Source organism: Primulina eburnea, chromosome 18, assembly GCF_022965805.1.
Source record: "Primulina eburnea isolate SZY01 chromosome 18, ASM2296580v1, whole genome shotgun sequence".
In the NCBI taxonomy this organism is placed as follows: Eukaryota; Viridiplantae; Streptophyta; class Magnoliopsida; order Lamiales; family Gesneriaceae; genus Primulina; species Primulina eburnea.
The window spans coordinates 3,187,122-3,203,190 of NC_133118.1; the positions used below are offsets into that span (position 1 = coordinate 3,187,122).

Below are 16,069 nucleotides of genomic sequence, written 5' to 3' on the forward strand. Positions count from 1 at the left end.
TTTAGTATTAGCCGATCACCCAGATCTCCACGAAATACTTTTTTTTTTTTACTCGGGTAGTGTCATTTTCAAGCTACAAAGTTTTGGCGCTATCTGTGGGAAAAATATACCGATCAACATATAAAATCAATTCAGACATAAACATCTCTAAACATTACTCTACATATTAAAAAATATATTGAGTCGGATTTAGCTGAGCGTGGTAAATAGTAGATGTTTTTGGATAACTTCATCGATAGAGTTTAAGTAGGAATTTACAAATTTTCCCTAATGTTTTATCTGTTGGAATATATTCATCGTTAGACCTTTATTTATCTGTTAGAATATGAAAGTCTAATAACTTATGCACATGACACATGATCCCTCTCGCTAGCATGTTTAATGTAAAATGCACCTGCACAAGGCTTCAACCACAGGGAATGTTGGCGCTTCTCAATCAAAGTAATCCAAATGTTGCTACCACATTTTTGTCCAACACCGAAAATGTTTAACATAAAAGGAAGGGGATGGAGGGGGGGCAGGAACAATAATCTTTTAGGTTGCGCAAGTAGAATCTTAAACGCAAGACCCTGTAGTCGATACAGATCTATGTGAGAAATCTTTATCCCCAAAAATCAGCATGTAAGTTGGCAGGGGGATTTTGAACTGCCCACAGTAACATGTCTATAAGTATTCTCAAGTGAGAATCACTTTTACTAGAGCACTTAAATTAAATATACCAAACATTATAAAATCAATTCAGACATAAACAACTCTAAACATTACACGACCTATTAAAAATACACGGAATCTGATTTATTTGGATGAATAATGATTGAGTCATAAACCATCAAACGCCCTCAATCTCGAGTAATGTCAACAGGCTGGAAGTTGACAAGAGTAGAAGTTATCAATAGAGTTTCAGAAGGACTCTACTGCTTGTGATCTTTATAAATTGACCAAAGTTACTAGAATTAGAGTTGGTGGTAATGTTGGTCGCAAGTAGGCGGGGTACTACAATAGATTATGGTTCAAGTTGTTACAGTATATGTCCTGTAAGCCAACATTGGCTAGGGAATTTATTGACTCAGTTGTAATAAACAATCTTTATTTTAATATAATTCATTATTTCATGGTTTGTTATTTCTTTATCTGTATACTCATGTGATCAACTTAGATAAAGACATTGATTATACTTTAATACGAATGAATCGTAATTCGATGTTGAATCTCATTTGTAAACACTGTATAATCTAAATTCGTTCCTAGTCGATTCAGCCGCCTAAAACATGGATAAAGGTCGCTTGAGCTCGAGACTAGTATATGTGATGTTATGTACCGCATTCCTTGGTAAGGGCATAGAGATGTCCAAACATGCAGATGGGTAGTCATATGATAATTATACCGAACCACCCTCCCTCGGACTTTCCAAGTGGTCATTCATCGAGATGATAAGTCTGTGTTTATGATTGTACACCATTAGTCCTTACGACCCGAGACAACACTGAGGCTCTATATGCTAGGGCTATGCTTTGACTTGTATACCGACCCCAGGAGGGTCATCAGGTGACGAGATTGGGTACAGATGCGACACATATAGGAGCCAGTGCATTGTAGTCGAGAATCACCGCTCACCTACGGGTGTTGATATCTTATGTGATCTGATGAAATAATAGTATCTGGAATCTCTGACTAGAGTATGAGATATACGTTAGAGAAGGAGTTCTCCAATTGTACATGTGATGCCACTATTTATTCTCAAAGATGTGTCACATAGTTATCGAATTATTATGCAACCCTCGATAAACCAATGGTTGTAGATTCGATCGGGATATATGAGATTAAGGGACTGTACTGTACGTTAATCATAACCGACTGGTTCTTGCAGGCACTACCAGTGATACCTAGGAGATCATGGGGAGATGCTACTAGACACTCTTATCATGATTTGATGGGTTTAATCAGAAATATGATTTTTGACATTCTCGTGATCAATTTTTGATACATAGAATGGGGAAAATTAAGGTAAGCCCGAATGAAGGATTATGTCCTGAATCACAAGAAGTTGTGAACCCACGACTAGCTGTATCCCTGAACCATTGAGTGTCACACAAGCATTGGATCATTTGTTCCTGTTGAGAGAATAAATTCAAGAAGTTGAATTTATATTATGATATATTAAATTCAATGAGTTGAATTTATGATAATTAAATTTTGAGAAAATAAATTCAAGGAGTAGAATTTATGAGATAGTAAATTCAAGAAGTTGAATTTATGAATTTATGAAATTTGGAGAGAATAAATTCAAGGAGTTGAATTTATTGAATTTGAGAATTTAATTTATTAAATTGAGACTTCATATCCTTATCTTGAGTCTTCAAGTCAACCCTTCACCTCAGATTGAAGATAAAAAGATCAACCTTAGACCGAATACTGACAAGGGTAAAACTTAGGTTGATACTAATGAAGCTACAATTTCTCCATTTCGGGTTTACCAACAAAAATGGGATAAATTATAAACAAGGGTAGGCATTAACCCAGCTACAATAAGGGTTGATGTTTCAAGGAAATATCCTAGAGTATGGATGAAAACAAATTCATATCCAAAAGAGGTCAAAGTATGAATTCGGAGCTCTTGCCTCAGTTTATACCACATCACCCAGCTTCCCAGAAATTTCAAGACTACCTAAATGGATCCAGGAAGTTGTTCATAAAACTTGGGCGAATAAAGATTATGTGCCCTAAGGAGACATTATGGAGTTTTCAATACAATACCAGAACCAACAGGGAAAGGCTCACAAGAAGCTTTTCATTTTATCAAGTTAAGGAGGCCAGATTCAAATGTCCAAAAATTTATCAAGGATCCTCCGTCAGAAGAAACACCCCTTGTTGCTTCAATAACTGAAGACGACATTTCCACCAGAAGAGCATGGGGTCTATGGGTCTGTCTTACTGAGATGGACAAAGTCAAGTTTCCGTTTAAGATTTATCATAATTCAATAAACATATCATTAATGTTAAATACTATGACAGGAAAAACCACAAGTTTTGCAGAAGATCTATTCGAAAAGAAAAGAAATCTTCTGTGGAATAGCAGTTGTCGGGGAATAAAGAAACTCGTCGAAAATTCTGCAATATGGCTCATATGGGAAGATGGTCAGAACAGATCTACCCAGAATGCCCAAACCAAAAAGTGCTAGAATTCGGCAAGGGCTTCAGACCTCGAGCAGACAGGAAGCATCTTGCAGAAACAGGACCAAGTGGTGAAGGACCACAGACACGTTTTCCTCGGGGACATCAAAAGTTTAAGTCCCAAAGAACTAGAACATTTAACTAAAAAGATAATGTACCTTGAACATGTGATTGTAGGTCGTTTTGCTTTATTAAAATCTACACAAACAAAAATAAATCGAAACGACAACTTTTTTCCTCCTATTTTATAGTATTGTAGGTCGTTTTGCTTTATTTTCTCATATTGGTCTTCCAACATTTTATTTTTTAAAAAAATAGTTTTTTACGAAGAATTATTTATATTTGATCTCTAATTGTAGTCAGAAATTGGATATTTATTTCGGTCGCAAATTTGAGAAGGATTATTTTGTGGGATTAGGGACCCATAATTAAAATACCAAATGCAAAAAGATGGTCTCTAATATGAATTTTTTCTCTTAAAAAAATATAAAATAAAATCCCAAATTTGGTCTCTACTCTTTCGTTGGATCGCAATTAATTATTGACCACCCCGCAATTAGAGACCGAAGCTCAAAACTGCCCACTCCACGATTAGAGACTGAATTTATTGAACCGGCCCCTAAATTAAAGACCGATATTTTAATTCACATGCAAATGGTTGGGATCGTAAAAGAGTTTAGAGGATGGTAAATGAAATTCTTAAAAAATTTCTAGAAAACTCGAGTTGGTCGCAACAGTTATTAGTTGTTAATGTATTTTCTCGAACGACTATAAGTTAACTGAACCATTTAGAAGATTTTGAGTACAAAAATATTACGATTAGACTAGTGGTACAATATATTCAATGTTGAGTTTCATATCTTTCGAGATCCACCCTATGATATGGGCTAAAAAAGCCAAAATAAGTGATTTTAGCCCTTACAAAAAGAAAACTGATTCTTAAACCCCTTTCATGCTCATGTCACGTCGAGGTACTGCAGAAGAAAAAACAGCAAAATCCGATCCAATTTATCATAATCGATTAGTTAACATGTTGGTTAACCGTATTCTGAAACACGGAAAAAAAAAAGCATTGACTTATCAAATTATCTATCGATCCTTGAAAAAAATTCAACAAAAGACAGAAACAAATCCACTATCTGTTTTACGTCAAGCAATACGTGGAGTAACTCCCGATATAGCAGTAAAAGCAAGACGTGTAGGTGGATCGACTCATCAAGTTCCCATTGAAATAGCATCCACACAAGGAAAAGCACTAGGATTATTTTCTTCTCGGGACCTTTACCTTTTTTTCCTGATGTGGGAGTTAGAATTAATTCCCGTTTATCTACTTGTATCCATGTGGGGAGGAAAAAAACGTCCCTGCGATTTGGTTTGATGCAGGATGTGACACCCTAAAAACAAAGGTGCATAAATGCATTTTTATTAGTATACATTTTATTATTTTCACTTTTAAAATTTTATCACATTATTTTTCGGTACAAATTTTATTTGTCCAAAGTATCTAGAAATACATTAAACTACACTTAAAAATTCATCAAGCACTATAAGGTTCTCATTTCAAAATCAAATACCCAAAATATAATAAAATATTATAATTAAACTCAACATATATATTAATTAATTAATTACAATAATTATTAAGTTCAATATAAGATAATTAGGTTCAATAATTAGATACACGAATATATAGTAATATTAAGTTTGGATAAACATGAGATTTTTTCTATTTAATAAATAAATAAATAAAATAATATAATAAAATAAGGATGAAGTCTCGGCTATAAATACTGAATACCATCTCCAAATCACAAATTCAAAACTAACGGAGAGATCAGCCGAGAGAAAAGAAAGGGAAGGAAGAAAGAGAGAGAAGAGGAAAGAAAAGAGAGAGAAAAGAAGAAAAAAAATAGAAGGAAAAGCTATACATTTTCCGAAAAATCTCAATAAATCACCAACTATTCACCTCATATCATAAAACAATATAGCGCTGGAGGTGACGTAAGAGGATCGACCGAAAACAAGGAAATCCAACAAAGATATTCCGCAAATCGTCAACGGTATCCGTATTCAAGCTAGGTACTTTTCGCTTATTTTTCTTATAGCTACACACCAAACTAGAGGTCGGCTTGAATAACACAGTTGTACCTCTTGTTGCATAGATGAGGTACATACCGCCCGTCATTCCAAATATTGCCGGAACTAACATTTTCGGAATGCCGGAGTACCCTAGTTCACCATAGGACGATATTTAAATCTGGTATCGTTCGGTTAGGAATTCGACAAAACTTTCAATAAGAGAATTCAAGATCATAAAAAGTTACACATGCTGGAAACAAAACGGGCCGTGCGTGGCCGTCGGACGACCAGCCACACGCCGGAACAATCAGTGCGTGTAACTCACGTGCCGCCGGAACGGCGAATTTCCGGCGGCCGAACGTTTCTGATTATATTTCCGATTTTTTTGGCCAAATTTCGTAATATTTGGATATACCTTCTAATTAATATGAATTTTTGAAACTTAAGTAAAATCAACCGGGTTAAATTTTGAACAAAAAATAATCTGGAAATGATCAGCTAATTACTTAAAAACCTCTAACATATAAATATCATTCATAATATATTTTAGGACTTGCTCCAGGAACTCGGAGTATTAATCAAGCCTAAACTGTAAGTTAACAGGTGAGGAAATTACTATTCATTCTTCTATTAAAGCCCTTGGCATTTGGCCTCGAAATTTCAATAGCATTTATTTAATGTTCAAATATCATCCACAATTCATTTCAATTACTGATATATTTCCTTGCATATTTATGAATGGATTGATATATCATTAATTAATGGAGTCATGGACAACGGATTTCGGTCCGGAAATTGAGTCCACTGGACAACGTGGCTTCGGCTCGGAAAATGAGTCCAATGAACAACGGGTCAAAAGTCCCGGGTATATGGTTCATTTGAACAACGCGCACCGAATATTTCGGTCCGGAGAATGGTTCACCCGGCTCGTAAAAAGTGCTCAATTAGAGCCACCTATGTTAATTTATGAATTTTCATTTATTTATTATTTCATTGCATATCATTCATACTATCTAATTTTTTATGCCTATTATTTCATGCATAATTATGATAAAGTATTATTTAAAAGCCATATACTAATTTAAACTCACTAAGTCCTCAAAGACTTAACCCTCTATTTCTTTTCGTCTATTGTAATTTCCAGACACAGGAACCCCCGTATTGGAACAAGAGGAAAATAACTGAAGCTGAAATAAGAGCATTTGAAAGTTGGGATGATCTGTTTATAAATTAATGTTAAACTTCCTCTGTACATATGAATGTTAAACTTCCGCTGTAAAATAATTGTACATATTTGAAATAAGAATGTAAATATTTGTAGATAATCTTTAAATTATAGTAGAAAGTAATTAAATTTTTATCTACAATATCTTTCTAATAATAATAATGGTAAAAATAAAAAGAGAAGTTATAAAGAAAGATTGAAAGAAAAAAAATGTGGCACTTAGTAAGGGAATAATTATGAATTCCTAAACCGGGCGCTACACAGGAAGTAGGGGAAAAGAATTCTTAATTGTTGGTACAAAAAATAAAGCAGCTGATTGTATTCATGTAACATGAGAGAGATTTCCCATTCCTTAGCCGGAAAGATTTGAACATTTAACAAAACGGCTAGATAGGAACAATAAAACAGATATAATATTAAAGAGTTAGTAAATGAGACATGATATTTATAGATGTTCAGTTATTAACAACTCATATGTCACATTTTCTTTCACTTAGGAATGGATCTACTAAAAGACTTTGATTTATATAAACCTTGTACAAACTCACTTAAGTTAGAGTTATCACTGCTTAAATCGAAACTCTTTAGTGACAATTCAAACAAAATTGTAAATAAGTCTGACTGTAATTGGAACCCTTTGGTGCAGACAGATACAACACAACTCTTCAACATATAGCTTTGAATAGCTAGAGTCGGTGAAGTGACACAATTTGATCCTTGATGATTTGATATTAAATGTAAATGTGTGCTAGCTAGTGTACAACTCGACATTTGAAAGAAATAGATTGCACGAAATTTTGTATTAAGGAGATTGTAAAGACTTCATTCTTTCTGTTTCTTCAATCTTGAATCTACTTATTTATGTTCAAAAATCTCTAATGATCGGAAAATTTTCAACGATCGTATGTACTAACATTCGATAATATGACATTGTCAACTTCTCACAGTACACTGCATTTAATGCACATTTATTTATTTTTTCCTTTATATGGCTTTGGGTAATTCGACTTATGAAAAGTTGATTGACTCTTGATATATAAGGAAACATTCATATTAATGGAGAGTTGATAGGATACTGTGCATGATGTGTCATTGAACTTTAGCTTATAGAAATGTCCAACTAGAATTAGTCTGCGGCTTGTTCTACTAATGCGATCTAGTTGGATTGCTGATTGAACTGGAACAACTTGATATAATCATTTCAACGAGAGTGCAGTCCGGCTTGACTTAACGTCGTCGATTTAGAAACCTATAAATAAATATAAATAGCAGTTAGACCCTAAAAAACTCGAAACTGCCGAAACTGTTTGTTATCACCAAAACTTATGATATTTTAAATCTAACACAAACGCAAGGTAAAACACAAGTTTATTTTTGTTAAGAATATTTTCTATTTTTTTTCCAAACTTTGGCTGATTTTTCCATGAGTTATATGATATATATTGATAAGGCCAAATCTTATAAAGATTTTATTTTATAATATTTTTTTATCTATAATTTTTATCCCTAATTATGTGTCTTTTTGAATTAATAATTATAGATTTGAATAAAAAAAAATTAAAATGTCTAAATTAAGAGATAAGATAAATTTATAAAACTCCAAAGGAAACAAAATATCAAAGAAATAAAATATTCTTATATTTTATTCTTTGAGAATATTGATATTTTGGAAGAAAATCTGTGCATGTCTTGATAAAGATGAAGCCCTATTTTTGAAAATAAAATCTCTACAATTTTATCTACAAGTTTGAACTTGACATTGGCTTCAAGGATTTGGAGGATTAGGCCCATAAAAAAATATAAAAGGAGATTACGCAGAAGAAGTGAAGGAGGAGAAGAAACAGATATGTAAAGAAAGTAGAGAGAGGAGAGAGACGTGACAGAGGAAAAACTCCAGAGGAGGAGCCAGAGTATAGACACGTAAAGAAAGTAAAGTTAACAGAAGAGAGTAGAAATGAAGGGACAGAGATAAAAGGCAGAAACAGGAGGAATTCTTCAACACACCCCAAAAATCACGGTGAATTCCTTTCATTCATTCTTAATTATGTTTTTTTCATTGAATTTAAATATGAGTCTTCACTTTTGTTTTGAATTTATGGAATAAATTTCTTTAGGCTAAGACCACGATAGGGCCAAACAATACTTTGTTTGGTATTTGATTTATTTTCAATATATTATTTTTCTTGATTTTAATTGTTTATTTAATATTTCTTGTCAATAATCTGATCAACTATTTACATGTCTGTTGATTAATCATGAATTGGAAGATGATTGATTAAATATAGCAACAAAGACGTCATCAACATATGGTTAAACTGACTAGAAATAATATTCTGTTTCAGTGTACAGTTTTAGGTAAAAACTGAAATTCCACGAAGATTTAATGCATTTAGATCTAATTAAGTTCAATTAGAAATAATTGGACTGTTAGATTTAAATAGTTTTATTAACTCGAGAAATCGTTTAGTAAATAAATTGAAGATTTCAGCGTGATTGTCAAGGTCTAAATAATTAATTGAATTTTCATACGTGTCAATATAGAAGAGTTTGGTACCATTGTGTGTCTTGGTTCTTTATTTGAAGTTTAATCTCTCCTTGACCTTTGAATATGTCGTTTTTAGTTGCAATTATTTTATTTATTAGTTTAGATTAATAATTCATATATTTATTTATTTTGTCTAGCTTAAGTTAAATGATAAAAATTCTAGTAATTAAATATTAGTCTCTATGAGATCGATATTTGGACTCATCATCTATTTAATATAATTTGACCTAATCCGCTTGCTAGATTTATTCCTAACCGAAATCGTCAGTCACATATATTTAAAAATTTTATGTTGATAATTTTTATATCAAAATACGCAATAAATAAATTTAATATTTAGTGTTTATTTACATAAATGAATAGAGTTCACTTAATATTATATTGTTAATTACTAGAGAACATATTATATATTATGTAAAAAAAGCATAATATAAACTAACATAAAAATCTTACTTTTGTTCTTAAATTTTTTAAACTTCATAATTTTTTAGTGTAATTAGATTAATACTAATTTACCCTGAATAATATTATTTATTTTATTTATAATACTTTAATTTATTTTAATAATAATTATTATATTAATAAATATGTTTTTAATATGAATTAGTGTATAATTATATTTTATATAACATTTATTTTAGTCGGTGTATTTAATATATGTAATAAGTTCTTAAGCTTGTATAATACACGTGAGACTCAACCATTTATTAATAAAAATAAGTTTCCATCTATACGTTTTTTTTCTTTATTTTTCATGAATTATATAATTATATATATATATATATATATATATATATATATAATTAATATTAAATTTTAAAAAATTTGACAAAAAAATAGAAGACGAATTAATCAAAATTAAAGTGGGGTCCTTTCTTTCTTACTTTTTTTTAGGAAGATGAAATTTGAAAAAACAAAATAAATTGTTGGGTGCGATAATTGATACTATTGAGTAGAATAATATAAACGTGATGTTTGAGATGTTGTACGATTTAAAATATTTGAATTACATCATTACTACTAGTTATAAATTTAAGTAAAATAATCCTGTATAAATATTACTTAGTGCCCACAATTAAAGTACTCTCTCAGTAGTGATAGAAACTCTTTCCCAGCATACCATGTATAGACTTGTCAAATTGGGTCGGGCCTTCCCACTATAAAAATTGAACGGGTTGGGTTGATAAAATAGCAGCTCGTTTGGAGGCGGGCCAAAAGACTGAGCCCGTTTGAGTTGCGAGCCAAGATGGGAAGGGCCTAAACGGAGCGGGCCGGCCCGCTAAATTAGGATATAATTTTATATTTTTAAATTTTATATAAAAATTAGAATAAGTCTCCTGCTCGTTAGAATTCGACATAATTGATGTTGGAAAATGAAATCAAACATAAAAAGATATTTTATTCTCTTCAATTGAACGATAAGAATTATAAATATTGTCATTTAATTGAAGAGTAGAAAAAAGAGAAAAAATATGTGAATTTCTTGAGTCATTTTATGATACTGCTAATTTGATCTCTGATTCTTCTTATCTTACATCAAATTTGAACTTCATGCAAGTTTGAAAGATCGAGGTTTTGCTAAATGAGAACTTATTATTTAAATCGCGAATTGTCTGACAATATGACTAAAAATAAAAAATATGCGAATTACATGACAAAAAAAAATACAATTTCCAACTCCCCGTTTTTTCATAGAACCTGATAATATATTTCAGTGGCGTCTTCTTTTTATAAAAAAAAAAAAAAGGAAACATTCTTACAAACAGATGTTCAAGAGAATGTATACTCGAAGAGATTCAAGTATCAAACAAACACAGCAAAATTCAATTTATTAACATACCTAAAGTTATGATCTTCTTTTTTCACAATATACATATTTGTGGCAAAAAAAGTGACTTCGAATATACACAAAACTTTGCAGGCATATCTTTTGCTTCAAATCTTCACAAAAGAAATAAAAATACCATGTAGATTTTTGCCTTCTTTCATCTTCAATGGTTATTCATCCATTACCTTGACATGATTCTCCCAGATTTCTCCTTTCCCTAGCCCTTTCTTCTTCGAAAATCTTTTCAAAGAGAACAAATAAATTTCAAGCAAGCAACTTAAGAACGAAAGACGGTAGAGAGAGAGAGGGACTACTACCTTTTTGGTCATGCATTGCAATATATCTGTGATTTCAGAAAACTCCGGTCTCAGAGATGGTTCTTGCTGCCAACACTTCTCAAGCAATTCGACCAACAACGGGTGCGTGTTTCTTGGTATTGCTGGCCTCAGACCCTAAAGAAACCGGCATTTAGCTTCGATATTTCTTAGAAAAGAAAGCTATTTCCTTGCATGAAAATATTACCTGCTGGCCGACGCAGACTGCTGCCTGTAATGGAGTCATGTTTGCATAGGGAAGCTGGCATTTCGAAACCAAATTAAGTGACTTGAGCATAATTGCAACTCACAGAAGTTCAGTGATGAACACTGTGGGTGACGATGGCCCCACTCAATTTGAGTTTCTCCCCCAAACACATTGAATTGCCACAAATCTTGGGTCCACCTATTGATATATGTATTGCTATAAAAAAAAGTACCTTTCCAGTCAGGAGCTCCCAGAGCACAACACCGAAGCTGAACACGTCGGCTTTGTGACTATATGGCTTGTGTTCAATAACCTTCAAAGAATATAAGAAGACTAAACATTAGGCAATTCAAAATGGTTCGTTTTCAAGGAAGAATCAGACGCTTTCCCCTCTAAATGAAAATCTATGTTCCAATTTCATATATTTCTCTCAAGACAGTAAGTTCTGCACTTCTAAATACAAGGGTAGCACTAATAAAAATTTATGGGCCGACCCCTAGTTCAAGGGACTGACAATATCACACCAATGATATTTCGTTTTCATTATAACGGGATAAACAGACCTTTGAAACGTTAGTATGCCACAAGTTAATTGTTATTAAAACACAAATCCAAAGGGATACAATTTTTTGAATCAAATTGACAGATCAAAGAATTTTCTTTGTTCACTGGCACCAGACTACCATAAAAGTGGAGAAAAATAAAAAACAAGAACCTCAGGAGCCATCCAACGATATGTTCCGGTTTCTGCCGTCATAATACCTGACTGATGTTGCACCCGAGCAATACCAAAATCAGCAATTTTAACCGCCTATACAAACGTAATTTTGTCACAGAAATTTATAGAACTTCCTACAAAATTTCACCCATTGAAATAAACATTCCTTCAAAAAAAGATAAGGATGCCCAAGATAAATTATTCTTAGAAAAGACAACAAATATACCTCAAATTGGCTCATGTGATACACATACAAAAGTGTCATTTTGGAACTTTTGGAGGAAGTTTGGCTTCATTTTTTGGCCTCCCTTAACCATCCCCCAAAAAATGTATTACCTCCTTTGACATCTTCCAATACGAACATAACCTTTAGTTTAACTTTTCATTATCCCCTAAATATTCAAAACTATATTATGTACTCTCTATTTAAACCATCCACAAAAACTATATATATGTGATTTGACATCACCAACTCCAGCACATTCCCACATGATATTACAATCTCAGGCATCAGGCAAGTCAGCTGTTTCAGATATACAGTTATCAAAATAAATAATATATGGCTGTAGATTTTGGAGAGTGGTCACAAGAAACAGTGACACGGGTGGATCATCTTTCAACATAATCAAAGTTCTAGAATTAGTGAATGGAAACAGTACAAAATACCCAACGAAGGAATAAAATTAGAAATATAATGTAACCCCCCATCGAAAATACAATCTTCAGTCACAGGAAAGCAATGACAACCATAGTATCGTTTATGAATAAATAAAAGGCTCATGAAAGTTTATGTACTCATTATATGGCATATAGGATAAGAGAATTACTGGCATCCACAGGCATTTAACTAGTTCAGAATGAAGAGACATTACCCCACTAAGGAGCTTTGTTTTGTCTTTCGTTGATATTGTTATTTCAAGCTGTTGCCTGAAAAAATCACATCCCAGCCCATACACATTGAAAAAACCATAGTAAAATTGACAGTTCAAGAGGAAAAAAAACACATTCTAAAAACTCAATATAGATCAAAATCTTTCAGAATATTACCGAGTTAACTCCAATTTCTTACTCATAGAGCCATTCCTGTCAGGAGCATCAGATTCATCGGTTTCATATGAAAGATCAGTATTTTCAAACATCCCAAATGCCGGTGGAGGATGAAGACTGCAAATCGAAACAAAGGACTTCAATATCAGATGCACTTTTTACCTCGTTTTGTCCAGGGGTAAAAAAGCACCTTTTGGATGCATGTTTACGTAATTAATTTCCTACTGTTTGCACAATATTTGGTGTTGCGGGCGTGCCAGGTGCGAAAATGCATCGATTTGTGTAAAAATGATAAAAATCTAACTTCTAAAAACAAACGAAAGTGAATTCTAAATTTGACCGTCGGTTCTAATCTCCTAAAACAATTATAACGCCAAAATGAAGAAAACTATTGGAATTGGAGGAGCAAACGCTTGTTTATATTTTCAATAAACCGTAGGAATTTACAAGACATAAACATATAAATATAAAGTTGTTGAAATCTAAAACGAGTGAATGCTAGAAATATACTAGAAATCTTAAAAACTATCGCTTGAAGATTGAATTTTTTCAGAGAGTATTTTTGCAGATTTGTCTGTGTAGAGAGTTGTGTGTGTCTTTCTGTGCTTGCCGATCCCTTCTTTTTCTTCGCTGTGAAAAGTGGTTTCTTCCACTCCCCCATGATCTCCTCCTATACGCTCCACGATCTTTTCTATCTGTCCACGATCTCCCTCTTCTCTCACGATCTTCTCCATCTGTAGCGCTTTGTGACCCGTTTTGAATCAATTAAAAATCAATTGCCACACTTGATGGGCCTATATAATTCAAGTGGGTTTGTAATTAAATTGGGCTTCTATAATTAAATTGGGGTTCTATAATTAATTATTTTTAGCCAAACAATTGCCCCCGCAAGCATTGGCCCGTGGGCCAAAATGCTTGTATGTAAACCAGCTTTAATTCTTTTATCGGTCCGTGAGCATTTTCTGTAGAGTGAGTTTGTGATTTTTTGGGCCAAGCCCAATTCCTTAATGGATTTTTCACTACCCAGTAGAATTCCCTCCCACAGATTCAAATCGTGATCTTTGGCCCTCTTTCTTCATCTCTTTCGGCGCTGCTCTTCGCTCCTTGCTGCTATCGGAACATCGTTGTTTCTTCGAATCCCTTCGCCCCTCCTTTGTCATCGTTTCTCCCACGCCGTGGTTGTCGAAGACTTACCGATGGCTCAAGATTCTTCTCCGGTGCGCCCTTCTGAACCAAGCGTTGCGGGCGCGTTCTCTGCCTCGGCCGTCGCCTCCATCCCGCCGCCCATCACGTTCCCTGGCTCCGCTACCGGCCCTAACCCGTTCCTTGCTGTCTTTGGGTCGTCGATGGGCTCTCGAATGGGCGCTAGCCAATCTCCCTCGGAACAAGTGAACTCCCCACTCGGCTCGGGTCGCCTCAAGACAAGTTTTCTGTTCCCAACCATGTTGCTGCTGTTTTCGGATCTTTTGCGGGAGTTCAATCTAACCTTATTTGACAGGAATGGTTGCATTTCCCATCTTGAGCCGACCCGTGACTGCATCGATAATCTTCTTCCTTTTATTGATATTGCCACTGAAACAGCAGGTTTTCCGTGGGCAACATCATTGTGTCGGCTAAGAACTCGCTGCAAATCATCGTTTAAGGCCAACCCTTTGCATAGAAGATCCTCATCTGAGGTATCATTCACAAGAGCCATGACTCGTTTTTGGTACGAATGGCACTGCTCACCCAAGTCAACAATAACCTCGTCCTTGATATCTTGAGAATTTTTGGATCCAGGGCACCAAGTATTTCCATGAGAACATCTGCAAGTCCCTCAACATTCAGAATTTCTGGCAAGCTGAGTCCAGAAGCATCAAACTCAAGCGCGGCTTTAACAACAGCTTCTTCATAAACAGTAAGATCTCCTAAATGGGTTTGTGGCCGAGTGAACAATGGCACACTATTTTCCCCTCGAGGTGGAAATTCTACTCCAGTAAGCAGCATAATACTGGGGAAACCTTCCCCTAGGTCCTTCCAAAGCTTCCTGCCAAGTATCTATCAACACTAAAATCTTCTCCTTCACATTTAAATCGGGCTTTTTCTTTACAATTTTGACCATCTCATGTAAAATATCCCGTTCAACTATCTGCTGAAAAAACTCCCCGCAACTTTTGCTAAGAGCCTCTAGCACAAAGAGCGCAATGAGCTGTATTTTAGGGCTTTTATTCCCCAACATTTTCTTTAGTATCTTCAGTGTATCTTTCGCTTGGCTGGGATCCATATTTATCATGTTCACACAGCTTTATGTTAATAGTCCAGTCTGAACCAATCAACAAATCACTCGTGGCCCTCTCAGCAATAGCTGTCGCGTTAGCCATATTTGCCCCTCAGAAACCCTCGAGTCTGGTTCATTCCACATGTGGTGAAAAGAATAGGTATGTAGTCTCTTGTTGTATATGCGGTTCACATGTTTGCTCTTCACAGGTAATACTAGATTGAGAATTGGCCATGGGTTGGCCTCAGTTCTCCGGTGCATTCGACACTTAAGCCTCGGTGTCATTTGGGGCTTCTTGAAACACAGGTAACTCTCAACTCTTACGTGCTCTTACATGCTGCATCCACTCAAGATGACTCCCTCGTCCCTAGCATTTATGCATTGCACTTCAGTTGGGCCCCTTTCCCGCAGCATTTGCACTTCAGTCGGACCCCTTTCCCGCATACACGTTTACTTACTGTTCTTGCATGCGGTGACTCCGCTTCTTCGCTGTTGATTGTTGGTTTGGTGTTGTAGTTGTTGAGTGTTGGATGTGGAATGAGGACGAGTTTAATGTGATGTTGTGTATTGGATGTTAGGAAGGAGTTTCTATTCATTCTTAATCCACTCAACCCAATTCATTCCAACAGTTTCAATCAAAACCATAAGTTGGCTTAAAATTCCCCACTCGAGAGTAT

General features: G+C 34.4%; 2 protein-coding genes and 1 pseudogene across 2 annotated transcripts in view; all 3 read right to left on the bottom strand.

Moving 5' to 3' along the window:
- Positions 1 to 10,787: 10,787 nt before the first annotated feature.
- Positions 10,788 to 12,574, bottom strand: LOC140820195 (serine/threonine-protein kinase STY17-like). Its single transcript, XM_073180524.1, has 5 exons — positions 12,086 to 12,574; positions 11,603 to 11,683; positions 11,371 to 11,424; positions 11,166 to 11,300; positions 10,788 to 11,088 (listed from the first exon to the last, which is right to left on the bottom strand). The coding sequence occupies exons 1-5, from the start codon at positions 12,125 to 12,127 to the stop codon at positions 11,023 to 11,025; spliced, it is 378 nt and encodes a 125-aa protein (XP_073036625.1). The 5' UTR covers positions 12,128 to 12,574; the 3' UTR covers positions 10,788 to 11,022.
- Positions 12,495 to 16,069, bottom strand: part of LOC140820193 (serine/threonine-protein kinase STY46-like) — a 29,965-nt gene continuing 26,390 nt past the window's right edge. The window contains exons 4-6 of the mRNA XM_073180521.1: positions 13,136 to 13,252; positions 12,961 to 13,015; positions 12,495 to 12,611 (exon numbers count right to left, since the gene is read on the bottom strand). Coding sequence (XP_073036622.1) covers positions 12,495 to 12,611; positions 12,961 to 13,015; positions 13,136 to 13,252 — 289 coding nt within the window. The remainder of the gene's footprint in view (positions 12,612 to 12,960; positions 13,016 to 13,135; positions 13,253 to 16,069) is intronic.
- On the bottom strand, positions 13,971 to 15,754 carry LOC140819776 (TOM1-like protein 4; annotated as a pseudogene).